The 23732-nt window shown below is 52.8% G+C and overlaps 4 protein-coding genes across 4 annotated transcripts; 1 reads left to right on the plus strand and 3 right to left on the minus strand.

Annotated features, from left to right (window-relative positions):
- Positions 1 to 770: 770 nt before the first annotated feature.
- LOC125703106 (C-C motif chemokine 4-like) lies at positions 771 to 2276 on the minus strand. The gene is made up of 3 exons (XM_048967145.1): positions 2152 to 2276; positions 1536 to 1647; positions 771 to 1193 (listed from the first exon to the last, which is right to left on the minus strand). Exons 1-3 carry the CDS (start codon positions 2222 to 2224, stop codon positions 1109 to 1111), a joined length of 270 nt encoding a protein of 89 aa, XP_048823102.1. The 5' UTR covers positions 2225 to 2276; the 3' UTR covers positions 771 to 1108.
- A 6111-nt stretch (positions 2277 to 8387) lies between these two features.
- Positions 8388 to 9425, plus strand: LOC125703105 (C-C motif chemokine 4 homolog). Its single transcript, XM_048967144.1, has 3 exons — positions 8388 to 8525; positions 8710 to 8824; positions 9117 to 9425. The coding sequence occupies exons 1-3, from the start codon at positions 8456 to 8458 to the stop codon at positions 9202 to 9204; spliced, it is 273 nt and encodes a 90-aa protein (XP_048823101.1). The 5' UTR covers positions 8388 to 8455; the 3' UTR covers positions 9205 to 9425.
- A 4670-nt stretch (positions 9426 to 14095) lies between these two features.
- On the minus strand, positions 14096 to 19626 carry LOC125703102 (E3 ubiquitin-protein ligase TRIM39-like). The gene is made up of 6 exons (XM_048967141.1): positions 19119 to 19626; positions 18501 to 18596; positions 16761 to 16991; positions 16618 to 16640; positions 15983 to 16095; positions 14096 to 15301 (listed from the first exon to the last, which is right to left on the minus strand). Exons 1-6 carry the CDS (start codon positions 19560 to 19562, stop codon positions 14733 to 14735), a joined length of 1476 nt encoding a protein of 491 aa, XP_048823098.1. The 5' UTR covers positions 19563 to 19626; the 3' UTR covers positions 14096 to 14732.
- A 552-nt stretch (positions 19627 to 20178) lies between these two features.
- Positions 20179 to 21193, minus strand: LOC125703107 (C-C motif chemokine 4 homolog). Its single transcript, XM_048967146.1, has 3 exons — positions 21121 to 21193; positions 20724 to 20838; positions 20179 to 20278 (listed from the first exon to the last, which is right to left on the minus strand). The coding sequence occupies exons 1-3, from the start codon at positions 21191 to 21193 to the stop codon at positions 20179 to 20181; spliced, it is 288 nt and encodes a 95-aa protein (XP_048823103.1).
- Between the last annotated feature and the right edge of the window lie 2539 nt (positions 21194 to 23732).

Consider the following 23732-nt stretch of genomic DNA (forward strand, 5'->3'; position numbering starts at 1 on the left):
GCCTGCAGTCAGCACTGCTGCCGGGAAAACACAGAGCTGGCTGGAAATCATGAGGCAGCTGCGAGGTGCTTTCCCAGCTCTGGAGCTGCCAAGTCTGAGCTATAAGCTGTGGATTAAAAATATTAAACAATAGGAGAAATGTGTTTTGCATTAGGGAGAAGAAATGCTGTCTGAACAGAACAGATGTTGTGCAGACACGAGGCTGTGGGAGCACCTCAGTGTGCTGAGCATGATGCGAGCATGCTCCCTTGCAACCCGCTTGCTCCTATTGCAAAGCCACACATGAGCCACCCGTGTGCCCTGTGCCTGGTGCTGGATGTGGAGCAGGGCTGGCTTCCATCTGCAGCCCTACAGCAGCTCTCCTGGTTTGTGCCCTTTGTAATGTGCCCATCCCCATCCCATCCCATCACACACATAGTGCCCACTGGGGAGTCAGGCATTGAGCTGGGGTGCATGAGGAGCCCCTCCTTGTCTGTCTGGTTCATAGGGGATGTGGTGGGGAAACAGAGTCAGAGGATATTCATATGTCTGTAGTGTGGAAACTTCATGGGCTTATCTCAAACCACTTCCCATCATCACATGCCGTGTAGGGCGTGCTGATGGGCTAGCGGTGAGTTTGTCTCTGTGATGGTGTAAAGGACATCAAGGGACAAAAAAACAGAGGTTTTATCCACATTCTTTATTCTCCACAACACCTTCATATAAGTGAGCCGGAGCCACCCCTCCTTTGAAGAGGAGACTCTGTGTCACCCTCCCTTAAATACCCTCCCTGCCACTCTACCATAAATACGATCCAGATATGAGAATACTGCCTATCTCTTACTGTAATTTCTTAAATAATTTTAAATAACTTAGGAACAGTAGATGTGCCGTGGGCCGTTCTAGTCTGCAGGCAGGCAGAGGTGTCGAGCTACGTGCTGCTGGGGCTGCAGAGTGGGCTGTGCTAACAGCACCGACATGAGATGTCTGTAGTCCCCATCCTGCAGTCCCTGGGAGCTGCAAGCAGGAGACGTGGGCTCATGCAGCCGTCCTGAAGCCATGCTCCATGTCAGGAGCTCGTGGTGATGTGGCTGGCATGGCAGCAGTGTCCCATCCTGCCTGGCTCTGCTCAGTCCCGCTTGGCGCTCCGCAGGTAGCTCTGTACCCAGGGGTCGCTGGGGTTGGCACAGACTTCGCGCTTCTTTGTGACAAAGCTGTGGGATGAGACAGAGGTGAGACACTGAGATCACTGCTCAGAGCAGAAGCCTGGGTTTGGGGTTCACAAGAGGTTCTCCACCATCCCCAAGCTGATGCTGCGTTCACCACAATTCCACCACTCCCATTCTTCTCCCACATCAATTCCTGCAGGAACACCCCTGGGAGTCCCCAAAGAGCATCCCTGGCCACCCCTGCAGGAGCATCCCGGCAGTCCCCGTGTCAGCCCTTTCCCCTTGGTTCCCCCTGCCTTGTGCACAGCACACCCGCAGCCCCCTCTCTCTGACCCGCAGCCCTCGGCCGACCCCACACACCCACACCACGTCCATATCAGTACTTACATGATGGCTGGCTGCGAGCAGCTGGTGCTGCTGCTGTAGTGACTGCGGATGAGGTTCCGTGGGATCTTGTGTTTTATGTAAGAAGTGCAGCAGGTCGGGACGTCGGGTCCCACTGGAAGAGGCAGAGAGAGACAGCATGAGTGTGGGGTGAGCTCAGGAGCCATGCAGGGAGGAGGGAGCAGAGAACTAGGGGACAATTAAGTTTGAAAGGTGCACTGGAGATCACCTGGCTCAATGGAGCCAGGGAAGGGAACATGAGGGAGAATCCTACTCAGTTCCAGGGCAGAGACCGGAGTCTCTACGCTATGACCAGGAGCAAGGACCCCAGAATCAGAATGGTGGATGGATGAATGAACAGATGGACAGACGGATGGATGGATGGGCAGATGGACGGATGGATGGATGGATGGATGGATGGATGGATGGATGGATGGATGGATGGATGGATGGATGGATGGATGGATGGATGATTTTCCAGTTTGGAGGTTTCTAGATGAGCTGATCTAAGTGCAGAGCGGAGAGAAGCTGAAAAATTCCCTGCCCTCTGCCTCAAAGGAGAAATGACAACAAAGGCTCAGAGCTGTTCTTCCTTCTCAAACAATGGAGCAGGACTCACCTGGGGCAGAGGAGGCTCGGGAGCAGGAGGATGCGATGAGCAGAAGAGCGAGAACAACTGCAGAGAGCTTCATCTTCCCGTCGGATGAGGGCTGTTCGAGCAGGACCAGGAGCTCAGGCAGATGCAGGGCAGTCTGCAGCAACTGGATGCAGATCCCTTTTAATAGGAAGTCCTGGAGTCAGCAGGGAGACGATCCAGTGGAAATTCCAGGATGATGACAGAGGATGTCACAAAAGTGAAATAGTAAAAAAAAAAAAAAAAGGAAAAAAAAGGCAGAAAGAATGGGATGTAGTTCACACTGGAGCCAAGAATGCTGGGATACTAAGCTCTGAGTCAGCATTCGTTTTCGTTTTTATCAGCTCAAAAGGAAACTCAATTGTGCCAAGTGGCATGACCACAAAGAAGAGTTCTATTCATCATAATTACAGGAGGGATTTTCCCTATGAGTCTGGATAGCAAAAGAAACAATGTTTGGTTAAGATTACACAACTCTGGAAAAAAACCAAGCCCAAGGAGCGCTCGTGCTGCTGTTGTGCGGGTGCTTGTCAGGGGTTTGCTGCACGGCAGCATGAGGAGCACCGTGGGTCCGCATCACCCAGTGCCCAGCAGGGAGCAGTGGGGTTGGGACCCCCCTACCTTGTCCTGGATTGGGATCAAACTCCCTCAGGGGCAGCACATTGCACTGCTGAGCTGTGTGAGGTTCTGCCACCCCATTCCTAGCCTGCCCAGCTCTCTGCACAACACCACCACTCCTCCCAGCTCTGTGCTGTCTGCAGAACTGCCCAGGGTGCATGCTGTACCCTTCAGGTCATCAGGATATGGAACAGGGTTGCCCTCAGGGCTGCTCCCGTGGTGAAGCCAATGGGAGCCGTGCGTGCAGCTGGCCATCAGCCCACATCACTGCCTGCTGCAGTTTGCCTGTGAGGATGCTACAGTCAGAGCCTGGCAGAATTCAAAACAACCTCTGCTCCTCCTCCTGTGGGCTCTCAGGCTCTGCCTGCCCACAGCCCCCTAACAGCCATAGGCCACCACAGACTGCAGCACCCCAGGCATGAGGTGCAGGAGATCCCCAGCACAGGTGAGGATGTGCTCACATGAAGTTCCCTGCTGCAATCCGCTTTCCTGCATGTTCAATCCCAACATGGAGTTCGGGATGTCGGTGTGTGCAGCAGGCTGATGTACCCCCAGCAAAGCTGAGGACACACTTTCAATGAGCCAAAGTCTCTTTAGGAGCTGACAAAGGCATCAGGAAGGTGTGGGGCTTTGCTAGGCTCAGAGTGGGCAGGGCAGGGCTCTGCTTTCCCGGTGGAGCAGAGCAGATCCATATGGAGGTGCATGGCAGAACAGCAGGAGCTCCAGCCTTAGGATGAACTGCTGCAGAGTAATATCGAAATTCAGCTTTTTTGCCATGGAAATAAAGCGTGCATGAACAGACATTTGAGGCTTGTTCCCCTCTGCTTGCAACTCACGTGATAAGTGTGCACGGGGAAATCGCAGCCACCACACCCGCTGCTGGCTGCTGCATTTCCAGCGCAGGGGGGCTGTGGCTGGGAGCTCTGTGGCTAACACCAACGAGGGAGAGCTTTGCTCATGGAACTTCACACCTCCTGCAGTGACCAAGATGAGGGGCTGGGGCTTGCACTGTGCCGTCCTGCTTGGCACTGGGGAGGTGCAGTGGAAATACAGCACAGCGCAGAGCAGTGCCCTCGGTGCAGAAGCACTGAGATGCTCAGTGGAAAGAAAGGAGCCATCGTTTATGGCTGTTGAATTTGGCCAGGCTGAGCTGGAGAGAGGAGGAGACCCTGGAAAGAGCTGCTGCAACCACAGCTGATGCCGGTGCCACCAGCACAAACCTCCTGCGCCGCAGCCCCCAGCTCCCTGCAGCTCCTCCCGCTGCCCCTCGCCCACTTTTGCTTCCAGCTCTCAGTTCTCTGCCCTGTGTCTGCTGGTTGCTCCACCCTAGGGCTCTCTGCCATCAGGAGGCTCCTGCAGCTCAAGCAATTTCCAGCCAATCTCTCTATCAAGCTTTCCCTGTTCCTGGAACTGAGCTGCTTTTATTGCTTTGGGCCCACCCAGCCATGGGCATGAGGTTTGTTTGGGTGTGGGGACAGCCATAAAAGAAAGCTACCATTATTCACTAAGGAGGATTACGGGGAAGGATGCTGCAGGGTGCACTGCTCCTGGCACAGCGGAACCCTGGGGTCCTGGAGCTCAGCTCAGCCATCACACAGCACCCCAACCCTGGATCTTTAGGGAGAGCTGGGCTGCAGAACGGCTTCATGCAACTGCAGAACTTTCTTCTCCTCTTTGCTTGCAGATGCTGAGCGCACAAAGTCCAACAGGTTCATTGATAACCTGCCTGTACTTCCCATCCTGGAAGAGCTTTGGATTTTCTACCTGCTTTTCCTGGGGCAGAAATCTTCCTGTAAGTCTGAGCAATGCATGTCCTAGGGCTCCAAAGGCACTGCAATTCCGTTTTCCCTGTTTCTCTCTTTGTCCAAGGACTGAGAAGAGGCCAAAGCGAGGTGGATTTTTTTTATTACACTCTAATTTGGTTTGAAATACCTTACATTTAATCCTCTTTTGTTTGCTTTATTTCAAAACAAAGTCCAGGAAAAATCTGAGGCATGCATAGGGAAGCATTAGTTTTCCCCAAAGTATTTTTCCAGAAACTGCCCCTGCTGGAAGAAGCATCCTGTGATGAGATACAGCTTCTTATCAGCACAGTCAGCTTGCTGAATCCTGTCTGCACAGCTGGCACAGGCTGGGATTCCCACCACAACACGATTTAGGGGAAATGCAAAGCCCGGAGCGGCCGCACAGCCCCCAGCACTCACAGTGCTGCTTCTCTCACCAGAGGTTCCCACTGCAGTGGGTTGCAGGACATGACCTCATGCTGAACATTCCAATATTTCTCCACAAGTGTTAAGAACAGGGAAGAAAAGGATCTCTGGATGCTTCAGAAAAGCCATCTGCAGGCGAGCCCCGAGCAAAGGGAGATGAAAGTGCTGCAGGCTGCGCTGGGGGCAGTTTCCGAACTCAGGACAGCCGTGGTACTTCCTTCTCCAAATGAATGCCAACAACTCAGCGTTAAAAACTGCTAAAAACAGTAGCTTACATCAGCCTCATTTGCAGTGTTCCTCTTTCATTGGTCACATTAAGAATTTCCCTACTTCTGTTGTGAGTAAATGTATTTGGGGCTTTTTCTTTATTAGCACTTTCTCCTGGTAGTTCCCTGTGCCAGCAGACAAGCTCCAACACGCAGCATTATCCATGCAAATTAATGCAACACCACTCATTGCTCCAGACAGCCTGTCCTGCTGACTCCAAGCATCACCTGCCCATGGTGGGAGCATCGAAACCAGACGGAGCCAAAGTGGGAAAACATCACTTTCCACCACAGCCTCTCCTACACTAACCCAGTTTCCCCTCAGGAGCTCACCTTGACCCTTCCACAGCCATCCCTCCACCCCAGAGCATCACCAGGTAGAGGTCCTTCATCCCAGACCCCCGTGGCTTCTCATTTTCCCAAAAGGGGAAGAGTGAGAATAAAGGACTTTCTCATTTCATCATAATGGGGTTGTGGGGGTATGGGTGAGGACATGAGGACGCATTTTTTAGGCACTTGTTACAAAATCTCAGGGCATAGCTGATATGACTACAGCCTCCCACCTCTCTCCAGCACACGAATAGCTGGCAGGGTGGTGGTTCTGACAGATTTCTGGGGAAAAAACAGACTCTTAGGAAGTGAATACCCCACATTTGTCATTGTTTTTTGGCTTTCAGCAGTGGAAAAAAATTTGGCCTTTTCCTGGGCTCTGTAATAGTCATGCAATCATAGAACCATAGATTCACAGAATTGTAGAATGACTTGGATTGGAATGAACCTCGAAGGTCATGTAGTTGCGACAACTTATGTGGTTCGATAGTGATAGGATGAGGCGAAATGGCTTCAAACTAGAAGGAGGGAGATTTAGGTCAGATATGAGGAGGAAATTCTTCACCCAGTGAATTCACCCATTGAATTCTTCACCCAGTGCTGGCACTGCTGCCCAGAGCTGTGGGTGCCGCATCCCTGGAGGTGCCCAGGCCATGATGGGCAGCCTGAGCACCCGGCCCACAGCAGAAATGGGGCTGACAGGGGCTGTGAGGTCCCTTCCAACCCCAACCCTTTTATGACATTATGATTCAGTGACCTAATTTTTCAGTGTTAATGAGATCTTTTATCTTCCCCACCACTTCTCCCACCTGCCTTGCCTACGTCATGTACCTTAGGGAGCAGGACAGGACCAGATGGCTGTAGGTGGCAAATCTCAAGACACGACCCAGGAACGCTCAAAGTTACAGTCACAGGGAACAGCTCAGAGGCAAACCATGCTCTTACGTATGTCTGCAAGCTGCATTCCCTGAGCAACAAGAGAGAAGAGCCAAGAAGAACTCAGAGCTGGCTCCTGGTCCAGCTGGCTGAGCACCGGCTCCCTGCCGCCTGCCGGGCTGCGGAGGAACGCTCTCTCCTCATCTTCCAGCTTCTGGGGGCTGAGCACAGGCACAAGCAGTGACACATCACAAGGCTGTGCTCCATGTAACACGACCTGGGAAAACTGGAGAGTTGGGAAGGGAGGAACCTGATGAGGTTTAGCAACAGCAAGAGTAGAGTCTTGCACCCGGGAAGGAATAACTGCATGCATCAGTACAGATCAGGGGATGACCTGCTGGGAAGCTCTGTGGAGAAGGGGCTGGGGGGCTGGTGGACGACAGGTTGGCCATGAGCCAGCAGTGTGTCCTTGTGGCCAAGAAGGCCAGTCAAAAGGCTATGTCAAAAACTGTGACCAGCCGGTCAAGGGAGGTGATCCTCCCTCTGTGCTCTGCCCTGCTGAGGCCACATTTAGAATACCGTGTCCAGTTCTGGGCTCCCCAGTTTAAAACAGACAGGGATCTTCTAGAAGGAGTCCAGCAGAGAGCCACAAAGATGATGAAAGGCCTGGAGCATCTGTCATATGAGGAAAGGCTGAGTAACCTGGGTCTGTTCAGCCTGAGAGGAGATCAGTGTTTATCAGGGAGGTGAAAGGCAAATGGGTGAGGCAGGCTCTTCTCAGCACTGTGTAGCAATGGGACAAGGAGGTGTTTTAGGTGATGGCCTAAAACTTGAATGTAGGAAGTTCCATACAAACATGCAAAAGAACTTCTTTATGGTGAGGGTGATGGAGCACTGGAATAGGTTGCCCAGAGAGGTGCTGGAGTCTCCTTTTATGGAGGTCTTCAAGACCTGCCTGGACACCGACTTGTGTGACCTGCAAAGGGGTTGGACTCGATGATCTCTTGAGGTTCCTTCCAACCCCTGTACTTCTGTGATGCTGTTGGAGCTGGGGGGTGCCTGTGAGGTAGGCTCCAGAGACCCCTTGGTGATGAGCATTCCATGGGACCCATCCTGCTCACATCTGGGACTCCCCTGTTGGAGTGAGATTTGGAAAACATTCATCTTCACAGTTCCTGGTCTTAAGGAGCAGCGTCTTCTTCACCCTGCCCATAGATCTCTCTCCACTGTAGCTGCAGTCACAGTCAGCATTCCTGTGCTCCATTTGGCTCTGCACATCTTTGTGCCCAGCAATGACCAGCTGCACCTCACCTACCAGGAGTCACTGACATTCAAACATCTAATCTAACCTGGACATTTAAGGTCTTCTCCCCAGCAGTAGGAAACGTGCTTAAGCAGGGGGTTGGGCTTTACGATCCCCAGGAGTCCCTTCCAAACCCTACAATTCTGTGACTCTGAGACTCGTGGGACATGGATGAGGCAGGCATCTCCAGGAGCCCACGGCTGGCAGCCCCACATTGTGCTGCTGGGTCAGTGGGGGCTGTGCAGATCTGGGATGGAAGCAGAAGAGACCTCAGCCCCCTTTTTCCTAAGCTCAGTGTTCATCATGTGTGCAACTCCTGCTAGGATGCACTGTCATCTCTAAGCAGCTCATGCAGGTTAGGTAACACAGCCCTGTTGACAAATGCAGGGACCTCCAAAGCGGAACTTCTTACTAAAGGAAGATGCACGAGAGAAGCAAAAATAGATATGGCGATTGTTTCATATCCTGTGCCACTAGGGAGGCTGTGGCCACCGCATTGTTCCATCATGCAACCGTGCTGCGATCAGCTCCTTCTCAGGGGGAAATTCCACTGTTCTACGCAAGCAGCTGCCCAGAGCCACGCACCCTATAAATTGGGCAGTTGCTGAATGTCTCAGCATCACAGAGAAGAGAGACCTCCGAGCTCCACTTGCACTCTCCAGCTCCTGCCACCACTCCCATCTGACATGAAGGTCTCTGTGGCTGCCCTCGCCGTCCTCCTCATCGCCATCTGCTACCAGACCTCTGCTGCACCAGGTAAGTCCTGGCTCTCCAAACCTCTCCAAATGGGGACCAGGTAGACGCTGCTGCTGGGACAGGATCCTCCCTGCCAGCCCTTCTACCACAGCTCCCTTCCCTGACCCATGAGGGCTCTGCTCCCAGCTCCCTGCCACCTCTCCCTGCCCCATGCCCCTGCTCACAGCCTCCTTTGCCTTTGCAGTGGGTTCCGACCCGCCGACTTCCTGCTGCTTCACCTACATCTCCCGGCAGATGCCCTTCAACTTTGTGGCAGACTACTACGAGACCAACAGCCAGTGCCCTCATGCTGGTGTTGTGTAAGTGTCCCCCTGTTCACAGGGCTCTGCCTTTAAGCTGGGGATTCCTCTGCATTTTGGAGTTGGGAGGGAACAACTCCTTTCTGGGGGAGTAGGATGGATGTGCACCCAATGGGTGCAAGGGGATGCTGGTGGGGCTCACACTGGTCCTGCCCCAGGGCTCTGCTGCCCATGTGGCCAGCACCATGCGCCCAGATTGTGCCGACTATCAGCAGGAGGGGGTGAGGAATGGAGGAGGGGTCGCCTCCACGCAGGACTCTCCCATGGGATCTCACCTGGCTGCTCCCTGCAGGTTCATCACCAAGAAGGGCCGTGAGGTCTGCGCCAACCCTGAGAACGACTGGGTGCAGGACTACATGAACAAGCTGGAACTGAACTGATGCGCCAGGATGGGATGAGCAAGCAATGGCCGGTTACAGGCCCTGCCAGAAACACAACGTGACATTGAGAGCTGCCCAAGAGACTGAAAATGTCCCCGAATCTGCTTTACTATTTATGTATTAATTGTTTATAATGGAAGGGAGCAGGTGAAATAATACCACTCCAACCAAACTGGAAGATTATTTAACAGATATATTTTTTTTTAAATTAAGAGTTATGCTTGGATTATGTTTTCTGTATTTAATGAATTGTATTTTTGATATAATATTTAATTCAAACATTGAGAAATAAATATTTTTTGTAAGAAATTTCTGTCTTTGCTCTGTTTGCGTTGATCACAGCTGAAATCATAATTGTGATGACATCTTCATTTTTTGCCCAAGGAGGCTGTGGATGCCCCATCCCTGGAGGCATTCAAGGCCAGGCTGGATGTGGCTCTGGGCAGCCTGGGCTGCTGGTTGGTGACCCTGCACACAGCAGGGGGTTGGAATTGGATGAGCACTGTGGTCCTTTTCAACCCAGGGCATTCTACGATTCTATGATTGATTCTCTTTACTAAGCTGGCAAAACCCCACAAGTTTCCCTATCTTATGTTTTGCAAAATAAGCAAAAGAGAGAAAGAAAAAGAGAAAGGAAAAGGAAAAAAGAAAACAGTACAGAAAAAAAGAAAAAGAACAAGGAGGAGATGTGGGAGGAGCGCAGATGCAGGTAGTTTGGATCACTCATTTTAAGTTATTTAGTTACTGCTGATGTATAACTACTGGCACCCAATTAAATTCCTTTCAGCCCTCAGGGGTTGAAATCATAGAATTATTTTGGTTGGAAAAGACGGCCAGGATCATCAAGTCCAACCTCAACCCATCCCACCATGCCCTCCAACCATGTCCCTCAGTGCCATAATGTTTTCCTCCGTGCAGCTTCCAGCCGCCCTGCCCCAAGCCCGCAGAGCTGCGTGGGGCTGCTGTGCCCCAAGTACGGAGCTGAGCACTTGGTCCTGTTGCAGCTCATCCCATTGGCCTCAGCCCAATTCTCAGCTATTCCCAGAGCTGAGAGCTGAGAATGGAAAAAACATGCTTCACTGCCAAATTTGTAGAACTATTTGGTAAAACTCGTGTAGCTGGGACACGAGGCTTAGCAAGTGCATGTCTCTTCAGAGAGCAGCTGTTTTTCCCCTGTGCCACCAACACCTGCCCATCTCTGTACGGATCTGAAGCAGTGTGCTGTACATCTCCCCCAGCCCTTCTGCCAGACCCATACCCAAGTAGCTGGTGAAGATGAAGCCCATCAAGTGACTGCAGTGAGGCTGATGGGATGAGCTCTGGACACACACAGTTGTGTGAGAAATGAAGGTCTGAGTTCTGCTGCGCCTGGACCTCCAGTGCCCATCGCACATTCCAAGCAATTTGTTTGGATCTGGAGAACCCAGGTCCTTTCTGGAAGGGCTGTGCTCTATCATTTGTTCCTCAGCTTGTGTTGACAGTGGAGGTTGCTGTGACCCAGGTTAGTCGCACTGCATTTGTTGAACTTCACAAGGTCTCCTAGCCATGCTGCTCAGTCTGTCCAGGTCTCTCTGGATGGCATCTTATCCCTCGGGTACATCAACAGCACCCTCAGCTTGGTGTCATCCACAAACTGCACTTGATTCTGCTGTCAGTGCCATCAAGGAGATATTAAAGAGCACTGGTCCCAGTACTGATCTCTGAGGGACACCACTCGTCACTGATCTCCATCTGGACACTGAGCCATTGACCACCACTCTCTGGGTCCAGTCTGGCAAGCAGTTTCCCTTCCATCAAAAAGTCTGCCCACCCAATTCATATCTTTTCAATTTGGAGAGAAGGATGTTGTAGTGGACCACAAGGCCTTACCAAAGTTTGGATAGATGGCATCAGTGACACTTCCCTTGCCCATTGATGCAATTATGCCATCATAGAAATCCATATGTTGGTCAGACAGGACCAACATATTGGCGAAGCCATACTGACTGCCTTATATCACTTCGCTGCCTTCCATGTGCCTTACCATACCTTCTGGGAGGATCTGCTCCATGATCTTACCTAGCAGCATTCCAACACCCTCAAGGATGAGAGAAAACCTTGGCCGCCGTGTACCAGCCAACACCCTGCCTGTGTGCTGCAGCCTGTTCCTTCACCCACAGGCTGAGTCTGCCACAAAGCTGGGCACCAACAGCTGCCCTCACCCCAGGAGCAGGGGACAGAAGCCCCTATCCAGGACAGGGAGACCGACAGCAGGGATTCAGTTCTACACAGTCCCTTACGGTTGCAGCTCCCCAGACCTCACAGCACCAGGAGCCGTGGGGTCCTTGCTGAGGGTCAGCTACCAGCACCACCAGCCCAGCACTGAGTCCATTGCACACAACAGCATGCACCAGCATCCTTAGCTCCTGGGTCATGCTGGAGCCACCCACAGCAGACACCTACTCTGCGTACCTCAGCTAACCCACACCACTATTCTGGGAGCCCACAGGGAGCCCTGAATTGCTCATGTCGTTCTTTACACCCACCCACATGTGCCAGCTCAGTGCGTGCGAGGAGCGCAGCGCTCTGCTAACCCACACCCCTGGCACACGGCCGTGAGTCTGCACCAGCAAAGCGAGGGTGGTCGCAGCCCACAGCTGCCAGCAGAGCCTAGAAGCAGCATTCCTGGCACCGAGCTGGCTCACAGCAAGGGCAAGATGCAGCTCACAACAGAGTGGCTCATCAGGGCCACAGCTCTGCTTGTGCTCAGACAAACCCAGACAAGAGCGATAGCCTCAGTGGTTTCAGAATGTGCAAGATGCTGCAGAATTTGCTGCTCTGTTTTCTGAGCCTGCAAACAGAACGTGGTATTAACCACATGTTCTGTGAGATGCACACTTCTGGAGAGTCGGTGCTTTTTGTGCTCTGGTGTGTTTTGGACATGCAACAAAGCATCGTGTTTTCTTTGAGTAAAATTGAACTGTATTATTTGAAAGGAAGTCTACTGTATGTTTCATGAAAGTTTTTATGAAAACCATTTGAAAGCCTAAATGGGAACCAAGCTATAATCTCCATGGGCGTTTTGAGGTAGAAAGACACACGAGGAGCTGGAGATCAGGGTGCTTTCTGAGAGAACACATCTCTAGAACTGCCGGTCTGTAAATCTGACTGCAGAGAGTCCTACTGGGGACAAGCAGCCCCCAAAGCCACTGTGAGTAATGCACAGATTGCTCAGCAGAGTGGCACTGTGATCACACAGCTCTAGATGTGTCCTTCTGGTGAAGGGACGTGGAATCTTTAGGGTGCCTTCACTAGAAGCAGGCACGTGTCAGCAAGACACTCGCAATCCAAAGTGTCCCCACAAAGCACACATACATGCAGATCTGTATGTCCATCTTCCTTGGTGGTATAGAAATCAAAAGGAAACGGTGTGACGGTGATCATATAGATCTGCCTCTTATTAATAAATAACCCATGCCCAAGCATGAGGTTCACCAGGCTGCTTGGTGCTGTTTTCCTGGGAGCAGAAGCTGCAGGAAGACTCAACTGCTCAAGCCAGACCACGCTTTCCACATGCCTGAGGCAAGTGGGCTGAGCTGGGGTGGTCTTTGATGGGCAGGAGCTGTGTGGGGGCCAGAGCCAAATCGTAAGGAAGGAAATGCAAGGAAATGGTTTCAAGTTGCACCAGAAGATATTTAGATTGTACATTAGGAACCCTTTCCTCATAGAGAGGGTGGTCAGGCATTGGAACAGGCTGCCCAGGGAAGTGGAGTCCCCATCCCCGGGAGGTGCTGAAGGGCTGTGTGGATTTGGCACTGAGAGAATGTGGCTTAGTGATGGGACTGGGTAGGTCAGGCTGACAGTTGGATTTCATGACCTTGAAGGTCTTTTCCAATTGTCTATAAGCAGAAGTGCTTCCACAGAGGACTTGAGCAAGCTAAGTCATGACTTAGAAAACCAGTCTGCAAGCAGCTTTGGAAACAGCTGTAGCACGAAGTCAGCAGGGAGGTCTAAAAGCTAGGTCCCAGTGCTCCCAATTTTCTCTCTACCTGTGGCAATCTGGTCTGGGCATCTCAGGACAGAGGTGTCAACCCAGAGTGGTTTCTTACTTGCAGGTGATTCCACGAAATGGAAAACTGCACGGCATATTCAGAGATATCTCATGCCTTGGACCTTTACTCTCCTTCCATGGAGATGCAGATTCATGACTTCTAGGAACACGCTGGATGTTGTGACAGAGTGAGCTCACTTCCTTTCTGCTCAGCCATTCACTTGTTCCCTCATTGCACCCCTGCATATTTGCAAGACCTCTGATTGCATTTCCTCCTGTTTCATCTGAAATAGCTGCTCATCCCTCCTGCCCTGCAGCAGTGCTCCTCGTCCGGCACCTTGCTGCAGTGACATTGCTCTTGCTTTCTGGTGAGTTTCAACGTCACCATCTCCTGTCATCTTGGTGATGTTCAACCTGGTCTCTTCCCATCTGCCATCCTAAGCAGCGGTTTCCCCAGCTGTGCTCAGCTGCCTCAGCTTCCAGTCCTCTACCAAGCCCTCAAAGTCATATCCTTTCCATAGTTTTTCATACCCTCTATCTTTAAGATCCTCCTGGAGGTCAGAAAGAGGTGCAGAGTCCACCAAAACCCTTCCTGGAACGTGGCAGATCTGGTACTAGCCTCATGTACATGTGCTCTCCTCTCTGCTGCGCAGCCCCAAGAGAGAGATCCTGCAGTTAAGGGGAGCTGGGTGGGACTCAAAAAAAAGAAGTACCAAAAACCAGCTGAGAGGAATTGCAGAGCTGTATCCAGGGCCACTTTTCACTAGGAGTCTCCTAATCTCCAGCTAGACACCCCCAAAGAAACCATACCAAATATCTGAGACCATTCCTTATCAAATCTTATTTTATTCTCATTGAATCAGTCACTAAATTAAGATGCTTCATTATTTCTGTCTCCATTGCACAGGGCATAGCTGCTGGGCAGCACCTCCAGCCCCTGGATGCTTTCAGTGAGCATCACCAGCTGATGAAGCAGCTGAGCTGAAGGACAAGAGAGCTGCCACCTGGGAGAACACTGCTGTGGAGGTCCTCCGTGGGCCATGGCCAGCAGCACAGCACTCTTTGGACAATACACATGGTCCTCTGGGGCTGACAGTAACAGGGCTTCTTGCTCCTTAAAAGCCAGTGAGTGCACAAGGGCCTTTTCTCCAGAATTCAGCATTGAAATGCTGGGTGTCAGCCAGGGTTTGGGGTTAACCAGCAGGGATGGATGCACCACAGAAATGCACAGCTAATGGCTCAGGGCTCGCCAGATCATCTCTTTATTGCCTCGTGTCAGAACAACGCATACCCAAAGCATCACAACACAGCAGGCTGTGAGCCCCCACCACCAGAAGCCTGTGGATGAGCAGTAAGGCACCGGTGGACAACAGGTGCTACAATCCCAGCATGGTCCTGGCTGGATCCCCACTCCATGCTACACACATAGTAACTGCCAGCCAGCACCTCCTGCTCACCCGAGCAGCTCGTTGTGCCCCCACAGTTCTGCCTGTCCCTGTCACAGGACGATGCAGCTGGTCCCCTGCGTGTCCCTCATCCAGGAGATCACCAAGGGCTCTGCATTTTTGCCCCCCATAAAGGAGCCCAGGTAGAAGAAAGGCCGGAGTTTCCCCGAGAACTTGTCGGTGAAGGTGTAAAGGTGGGAGCGGTCGGACACGCTGTAAAAGGAGATTTCTCCTGCCTCATAGTCCAGGAAGATGCCAATGCACCGGGGTCTGACACTCGGGGTCAGGCAGGAGACAGGGCAGGTAAGGGCCTCATAGGCACCGTTCTGCAGCCGCAGCACCCAGTAGCCATTTTGGGGGGAAAAGACGATGTTTCCTTTCCGGCAGGCAGCCTCCTTGCACAGCCCCAGGCCCCACTCCGGCTTGTCTCCCACCTGCACCTCCCAGTAGCTGCGGCCCGAGAAGAAGGCCTGCAGCCCCAGCACCACGGGAACACAGCTGAACCTCTTGGGGCTGTCAAAAAACATCAGGAACAGCTTCCTGCTCCCGCGCCGCACGCTCTTGCGGTCCTCAGACAGGGTGAGCTCAAGGTGAGCCGTCTCAGGGTCCAGAGTCACATCCACTGGTGGGAGAGAAGGGAGGAGGACAAAAGGACTTTGTGAGTCCGTCACTGAGATGCTGAAGAGCCCCAGTCCCAGCTGCCAGCTGTGTGTAACCGCCTTATGCCTCGCATGCCACGTGGGGCTGCTGGCCTGGGGAAGTGTGATTCATAAAAATCATTTCAGCTGTAAACCATGTCAAAGCAAGTTGGCATGTGGCTGCAGAATGGGAACAACCAGGGCAGCCTGGCATTCAGGGTATAGATTAATAAGTAACAGTGAAAACAAGAGTCTGTAAGCAATGCCCTCCCAACCCGAGACTAGAAGGAGAAAGCTCTCCAACCATGGGAACCAGCCTGAACCCACCTGTAGCAAACTGGTAATGTCATCCAAAATCTGAGAAGAAAACTCTCTAACTCCAGTGTAGTGTTAGAGGGAAAAAAAAAACCCACAGCACTGGTGCTAACAAAAAAAAACCTGGTCTGAAACGGGGTCTGCTCTGAAGTCATGTCATTAAAGAGGAGCCTGAACCTGGATGGACTCCTGCACAGACTCTTGCAGAGCCTGCGGGGGCCAAAGGCTTCAGCCAGGATCCCACCCCAACCAGCAGCCCACCTGTGTGTCAGGGATGCACCCAACACTTCCCCACGTCCCAGGGCAGGGGCTATGACCACACACACAGGGAGCTGGAAGCAGATCCTCACCTTTGAACTTCCTCAGCATGTGTCTTATACCCATGCAGCGCTCTGGGATGCTGTAGTCCTCCTTCAAGTTCACAGACACAGGTTTGGGGGCCTGAAACTTCATTGTTTCACACCTGAAAGGAGAGCAATACTGGGGACCATATTCAGTGCCCACTGCACAACAACTCTTCTGCAGCATCATGGGGCTTTCTGATGCCTTTCACCTGGCTGCACAGATGCATTCCCTCCCTTGAACTCCTCAGCCATGACAAAGCACCAGGAATGACTACTTGGTAGTAAATGCGATGGGACCTTTGATCCAGAGTGAACTAGTGCACAAGAAGTGGATCTCAGGGAGGTGCAGAGCCACTGCCAAGTAGGGGTGCCTGGGAAATGGAGGAGACAGGCCAACCTGGCAGCACGGCCCTTAGGAGGGGACAGATCTCACATCTCACACCCCACAAGGCCAGACAAGACCTCAGTTCTGAGGCCCTGGAAGAGGAGGGTTCTGCAGCTACTTAAATTTCAGACCCCAGCCTTGTCAGCCCCAGGGCACTCTGTCTTTAGAGGACAAATGGAACACTGGGCTGGGAGACAGAGACACTGAGAGCCAGGAGGCAGCTGGGACTGTAAGTGGAAGGAGCACAGGTACCCACCTGCTCAGGATGCATCTCATGTCCTAGAAGAGAAAAGCCATTCTGGGTATGTCACTCCAGACTGACCCCAACCACCTGGCCACACAGCAGAGGCCTGGGGCTGAGGCTGGGAACAACTGAGAGGGCTGGTGGCAGAGCCTGACCTTGAGCAGCTCCTCAACTGGCTGCTGCATCTTCTCCTTTATCTCCCGGATCAGCTCAACCAGCAAGCACTTCTGCTCTGTCACCCTGGCCAGGTTTTCAGAGATCATCACCAGAATCTGTGATTCCTCCTCCTCCAGCTTCTGAAGCAGCAGCTTCTCCTCATCAGCCAGCAGCTGATGCAGCTTCCCAAACTCACACACAATCGTCTCCCGCTTTCTCTTCACTTTCTCCTTGTGATAGGAAAGATGCACACAGTGAAGGCAGGCGGTGTTAGCCAGCTGAGTCAGAGCCCAGCGCTATGCCCAACATGCAGGAAACCGCTGCATTTTTGTCTGTGTTTATTTAAAAGAAGAGCCAAGGGATAAATGCCGTGGTTTGACCTAGCCAGAGTTCCCACTTGACATCCAACAGAAGTACAGCCATGACCAGCTGGACCTCCGATGCCCACAGATATCTGAGTGCAGCACAGGGGTCTATGGAGACGTAACCAGGTGTCAGGTGGGGTTTTGGGCAGGATTTTATCAGGAGATGAAATCAACTTGCCTGCGTGCCAGGCTCAGGGTGAGCTCTGCTTTGCAATCCTGCCAAAACGTGACAGCACCCAGGGATGGGGTGGGTAGGGGTTGGAAGAAACCAGGCAGGACTTCCTGGGTCACTGAGAATTCTCGCTGAACACGGAGCAGTGACAGGTGGGGGCTGCAGTGCTTGAGAAAATTTTTTCCCAACACTTAATATTTGGCATCTGGCTCAAAACCTAAAGCCCAAAAGTTAACAAACTGCAGAAAAACATGCTGGGGTTAACTAGGACCAGGAAGCCTCAAAGCCCAGAGGGTAAATGAGAGGCAATCAAAGTGCATTTCCTCTTCATCTAAGCACGATTTCTTGGACCTGACTCACGAACTCCTGATAAGCCAGGACTGCAAGCCCAGCACTCGCTGGGGACATTTTTTCCTTTTTACTTAAGCAGGACGGAAGCAAGGGCAGCCTGGCGGTGACCCCACGGCCTCGACTCAGGCGGGGGTGAGACAAAGCTCTGTCACAACGCAGTGCCTGAGGGGGATGGTGGGTGCACTGCAGCACCCCCAAACTCCATCACTAGTGACAGCCCACACAGATAACTGGGAGAGCACTGAGAAACCTGTTTTCCCTGCCAAAGCTGATTAATCATCAGGTCAGCAAGGGTAAGCTCCAGCCAGAAATTTCATTTCCTCTTCTGCAGTTATGTTTCCTTCTAGGCCTAAACTGCCTCTGTTTTGCTGCTGTTCTGCCCCCAGGGCTGCTTGGGGTAAAGCAGAGGAGCAGTAATTTGCTTGTATTTTTGTAATGAAAACAATTTCAGCTCTAGTGCTGTGGAGCAGAGCTGATTGTGTGTCTCACACCTGCTTTTCACTTAAGCGAAATGCAAACAGAAAGCATCTATTTGTTGAACTGGCACACAAGCCCCCACAATTTCCTTGGAGCTGGAATGCTGTTTTTTTTTTTTCCCAAGCTGGGCTTTTTGATTTGCTCAGGATCGCGTTCACTGCAGTTTCCACACTCACTGATGCTGGTTTCTAGCACCGTGCTTGTGGCTCTGCCTGCTGTGATGGCTCAGGCTCCCTGGCAGATGTGGGTCCTCCCTACAGCAGCAGCACATGGGACATGTCCCATCCTGGATTCACAGCCCCAGACCATTCCGGATTTTTTAAATTCCTGATGTTATGTAAGCTCATGCTTTCACAAACAAACCGAGCACCTGCCTTGCACTCCTGGGTTTTCATCTTCGCCTCTGACTCACGCTTCTTCATATCCTCCACTTCCTTGGAAAGTTGCTCCAGTGATTTCTGGAGTTTGACCTAAAAACAGCAGAAGCGAGGTCGGCCCTCCCCACCCTGCATGCTCTGCCCAGCCCCTGAGCTCACAGCTGCTGGTGCCAGCATGCAGCAGGGGACACGGCCCTGTGCCAGGCAGTGCCATCTCTGGCACCCATTCCTAGCAGCTGTTCTCTTCACTCTGCTCACAGCATTAACCCCCTCCAAGCAGCTCGGGTCTTTCCCTATTTTCCTCGCTATTTCAGTTCAGAGAGCAAGCGAACTGCCTCCCACATCGCTGGGACGCGGCATTTGGGTACCCCCACGACACTGGGACATGGTGTTTGGGTGCCAGGAGTTCCACACCCCACTGCCCCGACTGTTTGCAGGGCAGGGAGCCAGGCTGTCCCACGCACACGGGCGGACGGGGGCACGGTGCCCCTTGCATTAGGAGGCAGCAAGTCCACCTTCAGCCCCGGCACCCGCAGCACAGTGGCTGCCACTCGCTTTGCCACCATTCTCACACCGCAGCGGTGCCCGGGGCCATTCGCAGAGGGGTGCCCGTACCTTGTACACCTGCGCGGCCTCCTCGATGGGATAGACGGTGTGCGAGCGGTGCTGCTGGGACTCCCGGCACACCACGCAGATGGGCTGCTCGTCCCCCTCGCAGAACAGCTTGAGGCGCTCGTCGTGCAGGGGGCAAAGCGGGCTCCCACTCCCCGCCCCCGTTCCCGTCCCCACGTCGCCCCGCAGCCCCAGCTGCCGGATGCTCTCCACGATGTTGGCCAGCTGCCGGTTGGGCCGCATGCTGCTGCGGCGGCAGGGCGCCCGGCATTGCGGGCAGGTGAAGGGCGCGTCGTTCCACAAGCCCTTGTCCTGGCAGTGCTTCCCGATGCAGCCGCGGCAGAAGTTGTGCCCGCAGTCGACGCTGACCGGCTCGCTCATGTACTCCAGGCAGATGGAGCAGACGGCCTCCTCGTGCAGCCGCTCCAGGGCTTCGGACAGCGCCATGGTGGGCGCCGCGGCCCGGCAGCAGCGCCGCGCGTGGCCTTGGACGATGCACCCGGCCGGGGCAGCGGCGGCCGTGGGCGGAGCGCGGCGCCAGCGGGGCGGCCCTGAGGGCTGCGGCCTTTCCTGCCCGGAGGGTGAAAGTGAAAGCGAAGGCCTGCGGGGAAAACGGGACAAACGGCCCGACCCCAGTGGGACGAGATGGGGCTCCGCCGGCCGCGGCAGCAGCAGGCCCTGCGGTGGCGGGGATGCCGGTGGTGCTGCCCAGCCCCTGCGTGGCCTGCAGCCATGGGGCAGCGACGGGGTCAGGTGCGGCCTGTGGGCCCTGGCCCTGCCTGACAGAGAGACAGCTGGACGAAGGGCAGCTTTCCTTTGCTTTTATATCGCAAAGCCAACCGAAAGACAGCCGGTACAAATCACAGTGACAGGTTTGTCCCCAAGAAGTAGAAATGCTTTTGCATACACTTAAATAGGTAAATAAATAAGAGTATGTACAGAGTCTGTAAAACAGTCTGCAAAACAGTCTGCCAAATGCACGGGTAAGGAGGTGACGGGGCTGTGATGGGAGGTGCCCATGAGAGGGCTGCAGCTGTGATGCTGGAAGGGATTGGAGCACAGCTCACTGGCTGCTGTCCTTGTGCTTCTCCACGCTCAGGATATCCTGAACCCACTTCTCTTCTGGTTTGGCACAGCACGTCTTCTTCTCAACCGTGGTGAATCTGCAGAAGGAAACACAGTTAATGGGTGGAGGAAAAGGGAGAGCAGGGCTGGGCGACTGCATGCTCCTTGCCATTGGGACTCCACCAAGCTGACACCTCTGTAACTGCACGGCGGCCCTGCAGATGCACAGGGGTGAGCTCAATATCATCATAGATGTCCTTGCTGCTTAGAGGAGAAAGCCACTCCCCCCCCAGCTGCCTTCCCCAGCCAGCACGCTGTCCTGCCTGGGACTCTCTATCTTGGTGGGGGTGACCTGCTCAGAAATAACAGGGAGGACCAGAAGCCAGCTGTTTGGGATGTGAGATTGGCCCCTGCAAAGTTTCCAGGTAATTCTCCTAACGTGGCAGAGCCCAGCCGGCTTATGCCCTTTGCCATGCCATGTGGGGTGTCTTGGTGCTGCCACCTTTCAGTGGGCAGCCCTGGGGTCTGGGCAGAAATACTCACATCACACCGCGGTAGGGGCACCCGCTTCCTGTGTACTCATACATCACCACCTTGCTTGGGGGAAGCGCTTTGTTTAAGAAATTGTAGCAGCAGGGTCTGCGGGGCCTGACAGCAACTGGGAGAGAAGAGAGGTTTTCTGATTAAAGCCAGACCAGGAGCAGTGCCGGCAGGGAGAAGCAGGCTTGCAGGACCTGAAGGGCCACACTGAAGAAGGTGCTGCTCCCACCACAGTCTACCACCAGTCACCCTTCCCTCAGCAAAGCAAAGAGCAAAAAGCAAAGATCTGCCTTTCCTTTCTTACAGCTGGTGTTCAGAAGAGAGAGCCAACAAGAATTACTGGGACTTGTACAGCAGAAAGAGCAAGAGAGTTCCTACAGAGTGGGGAGCTTGGACTCACGTGGACTTGAGGAGACCTGGTAGCAGAGAGCAGCCACAGTGAGAACAGCAATGGCAGCAGTGGAGGACTTCATGTTCCTGTTTGGTGGAGATTAATTGTAGGAGTCAGGCTAGACTGCTGCACAGGTCCTTCACTGGGCCTGATGTGGGATCCCTGGGTTCAGCTCACTATATAAAGGTGCACAAGGCTGGAAACATGATGAAATTCTGCAGAAAGACAGCATGATACAATGGAAGAAGTGCTGTGTCAAGAAATTCTATGTGTGTACAAAGAGTGTGGAGTCCTACACCATCCTGTGAAGGGAAGTACCCAGAGCCCTGACGGGCAGTAGTGCCCGGATGTGGCAAGTGATATGCCATGACAAGATACTCTGAAATAGGAGGGAACAGGATATGACCAACTCTTCTTTTTTTTTTCCTCAGACCAAAACCTAGAAGTCAAAAACCTAGAAGTAGTGTTTCATGAGATTTTGCCTAGAAGCCACATGACAACAGGGAATGAGCATGGCTGGCACACACATCTAGAATATCTGCATCACAGAAATACAGAGCAGTGGACTCTGCAGCCATGGCAGCAGGAAGAGCCATGGGTCACACCAGCTGTGCTGGCTGCCTGCTCAGCAGGTCAGCAAGGCACACGGCCACTGTGTCCTGCTTGCAGCACTGCGCAGAGTGAGGCTTTCTTCATGCAACCAGGACATCACCAGCACAAAACCACGCAGAGCAGAGGGTAGAGCACAGTGCTGTCCTAAGTCCGGCTTATGGATGACACCTCATGCAGGCAGAGGAAGAGCAAGAGCAAGGTATTGCTGGTGCTGGTGCAGTTTGTGGCTGCTGAACAACCACAGCTGCAGCCACTGGGCTCCTCTGTGGGGGAGGAACATTTAGACATGAGAAACCACTGCCCAACATGGTGGCCTTGTAGAGGTCCAGAGGAGGGACTCAATGAGTGAAGTGAAAAGATTCCCTGCAGCAGGTGAAGATGTTATTCTAGACCCAGGGCTCTTAAGTGCTTCAGGGTATCACCATCACCACAACTCAACTGACGGAACTTAGTGAGTCAGACCTTTCAGAAGGAGTGGGATAGAGGGCACTGAAAGATCTCTTATGCCCAGAGCCTTTTGCTTCACTAAAACACTGTGTTACTAAGCATCAGCAAAACTGGGCCAGGGTAAAACCACATGTGGGTGCTTCTCAGCTCCAACCCAGCCCACACCCTGCAGTCCCTCTGCAGCCTCACAGCTTTGCCTTTGCAGCGGTACAGGCCCTGACACATCCCTTTGTTTCTCTGTATCTCTCTTTCCCCTTTGCTGGGATTGCTGTCATCCTGTACTTCTGCTCAGGGATGCTGGGGAAGGGGTGGGTGAAGCACAGGCAGGAGCTGTGTGGACTTGGCAGGCCCCTCACACATCCATGTCCCCGTGAACCTGGCCACGTATGACTGACGGATGTGCCACCAAAGATGCCACATGGGATGCTCTGACGTGCCCAAGGTACCAGACCAAGCTGACTCACTTTCCTGCAGCAGCAGACAGCAGATTGAGGCTGGGGGTGCTGAAAACAGGCTTGGAGACAGATTTGACCAAGTGGCAGGCTGGGAAACCACATGGTGAGATGAGATGAGTTGAAATGAGACGATGATGAGAAAACCGTGACACTCTGGAGTCACAGTGACCTGCTAACCTATGCTGCACCAACACTTCCCACTCTCATAGCCCTGCTCCCGTAATTTCCACCAGTGCTTTCACACCCAGCATCTACACGCGTTCGCCATTCAGGCCAATCCGAGTGTTCCCGTTACACAGCTCCACATGGGGACCAGAACAAAATAGAAAAGGGAACAGGATGGAGGATGAGCTGGAGACATCCTCATCATGCAGCTCACAGTGACACAGCCCAGCTTGGAGCTGATTTTAGCTGAGTGTTCTGAATGTTCCTGCAATATTCAAATGTGATGTTGATGGAAATGTCACGATTCCTTTTGAAAATCAGTGTTTTCTATCAGAAGTATACATGAGCCTAGGCGTTTTGAATGAATTCTTGCTGCTGTGAGATATACTGGGCTGTGTTTCTTGCTCTCATTCATTGAGAGGGAATTCTTGGAGGTTTTGACACCTGTTATTCCCACATTTCACTGTTTTCCCCAACTCCATTCCTTCCTTGAAGGATGATTTTGTATTTCAGTCTTGGTTGCTCCTTCCTGCCAAGACAAATAATGCAAATCTCTAAATATTTTGATTTCTGAAGCCTCCTCCATAACATACATCCTAAACAGCAGCTATTTATGGAGTCTGTAAAACCTCTGCCGTATGGCGTTTCAGCTTTCAATAGAAACCACACATGGTGTCTTTGGACTCACTACAAGAAGAGCTTTGGGATGCAGGAGGAAGTCTTTTCTTAGCCCCGAGGCAGCCTGCTCCCCCACCCTGACTCACTTGTGGAGTTTCACCAAGGGTCCCCTGGGAGCTGCCCCATCACCACTGCAGGTTCAAACTGGGAGCAGATCAGCTGGGAACAGAAGGAGAAGGATTAGGGTAATTGGTGGCTGCAGCCCTGAGAAAGACAAGCAAGATCTCAGATGAGATCTCAGATGAGATCTTGCAGAGGGACGTG

This window comes from Lagopus muta, chromosome 20 (genome assembly GCF_023343835.1).
Source record: "Lagopus muta isolate bLagMut1 chromosome 20, bLagMut1 primary, whole genome shotgun sequence".
Taxonomy (NCBI): domain Eukaryota; kingdom Metazoa; phylum Chordata; class Aves; order Galliformes; family Phasianidae; genus Lagopus; species Lagopus muta.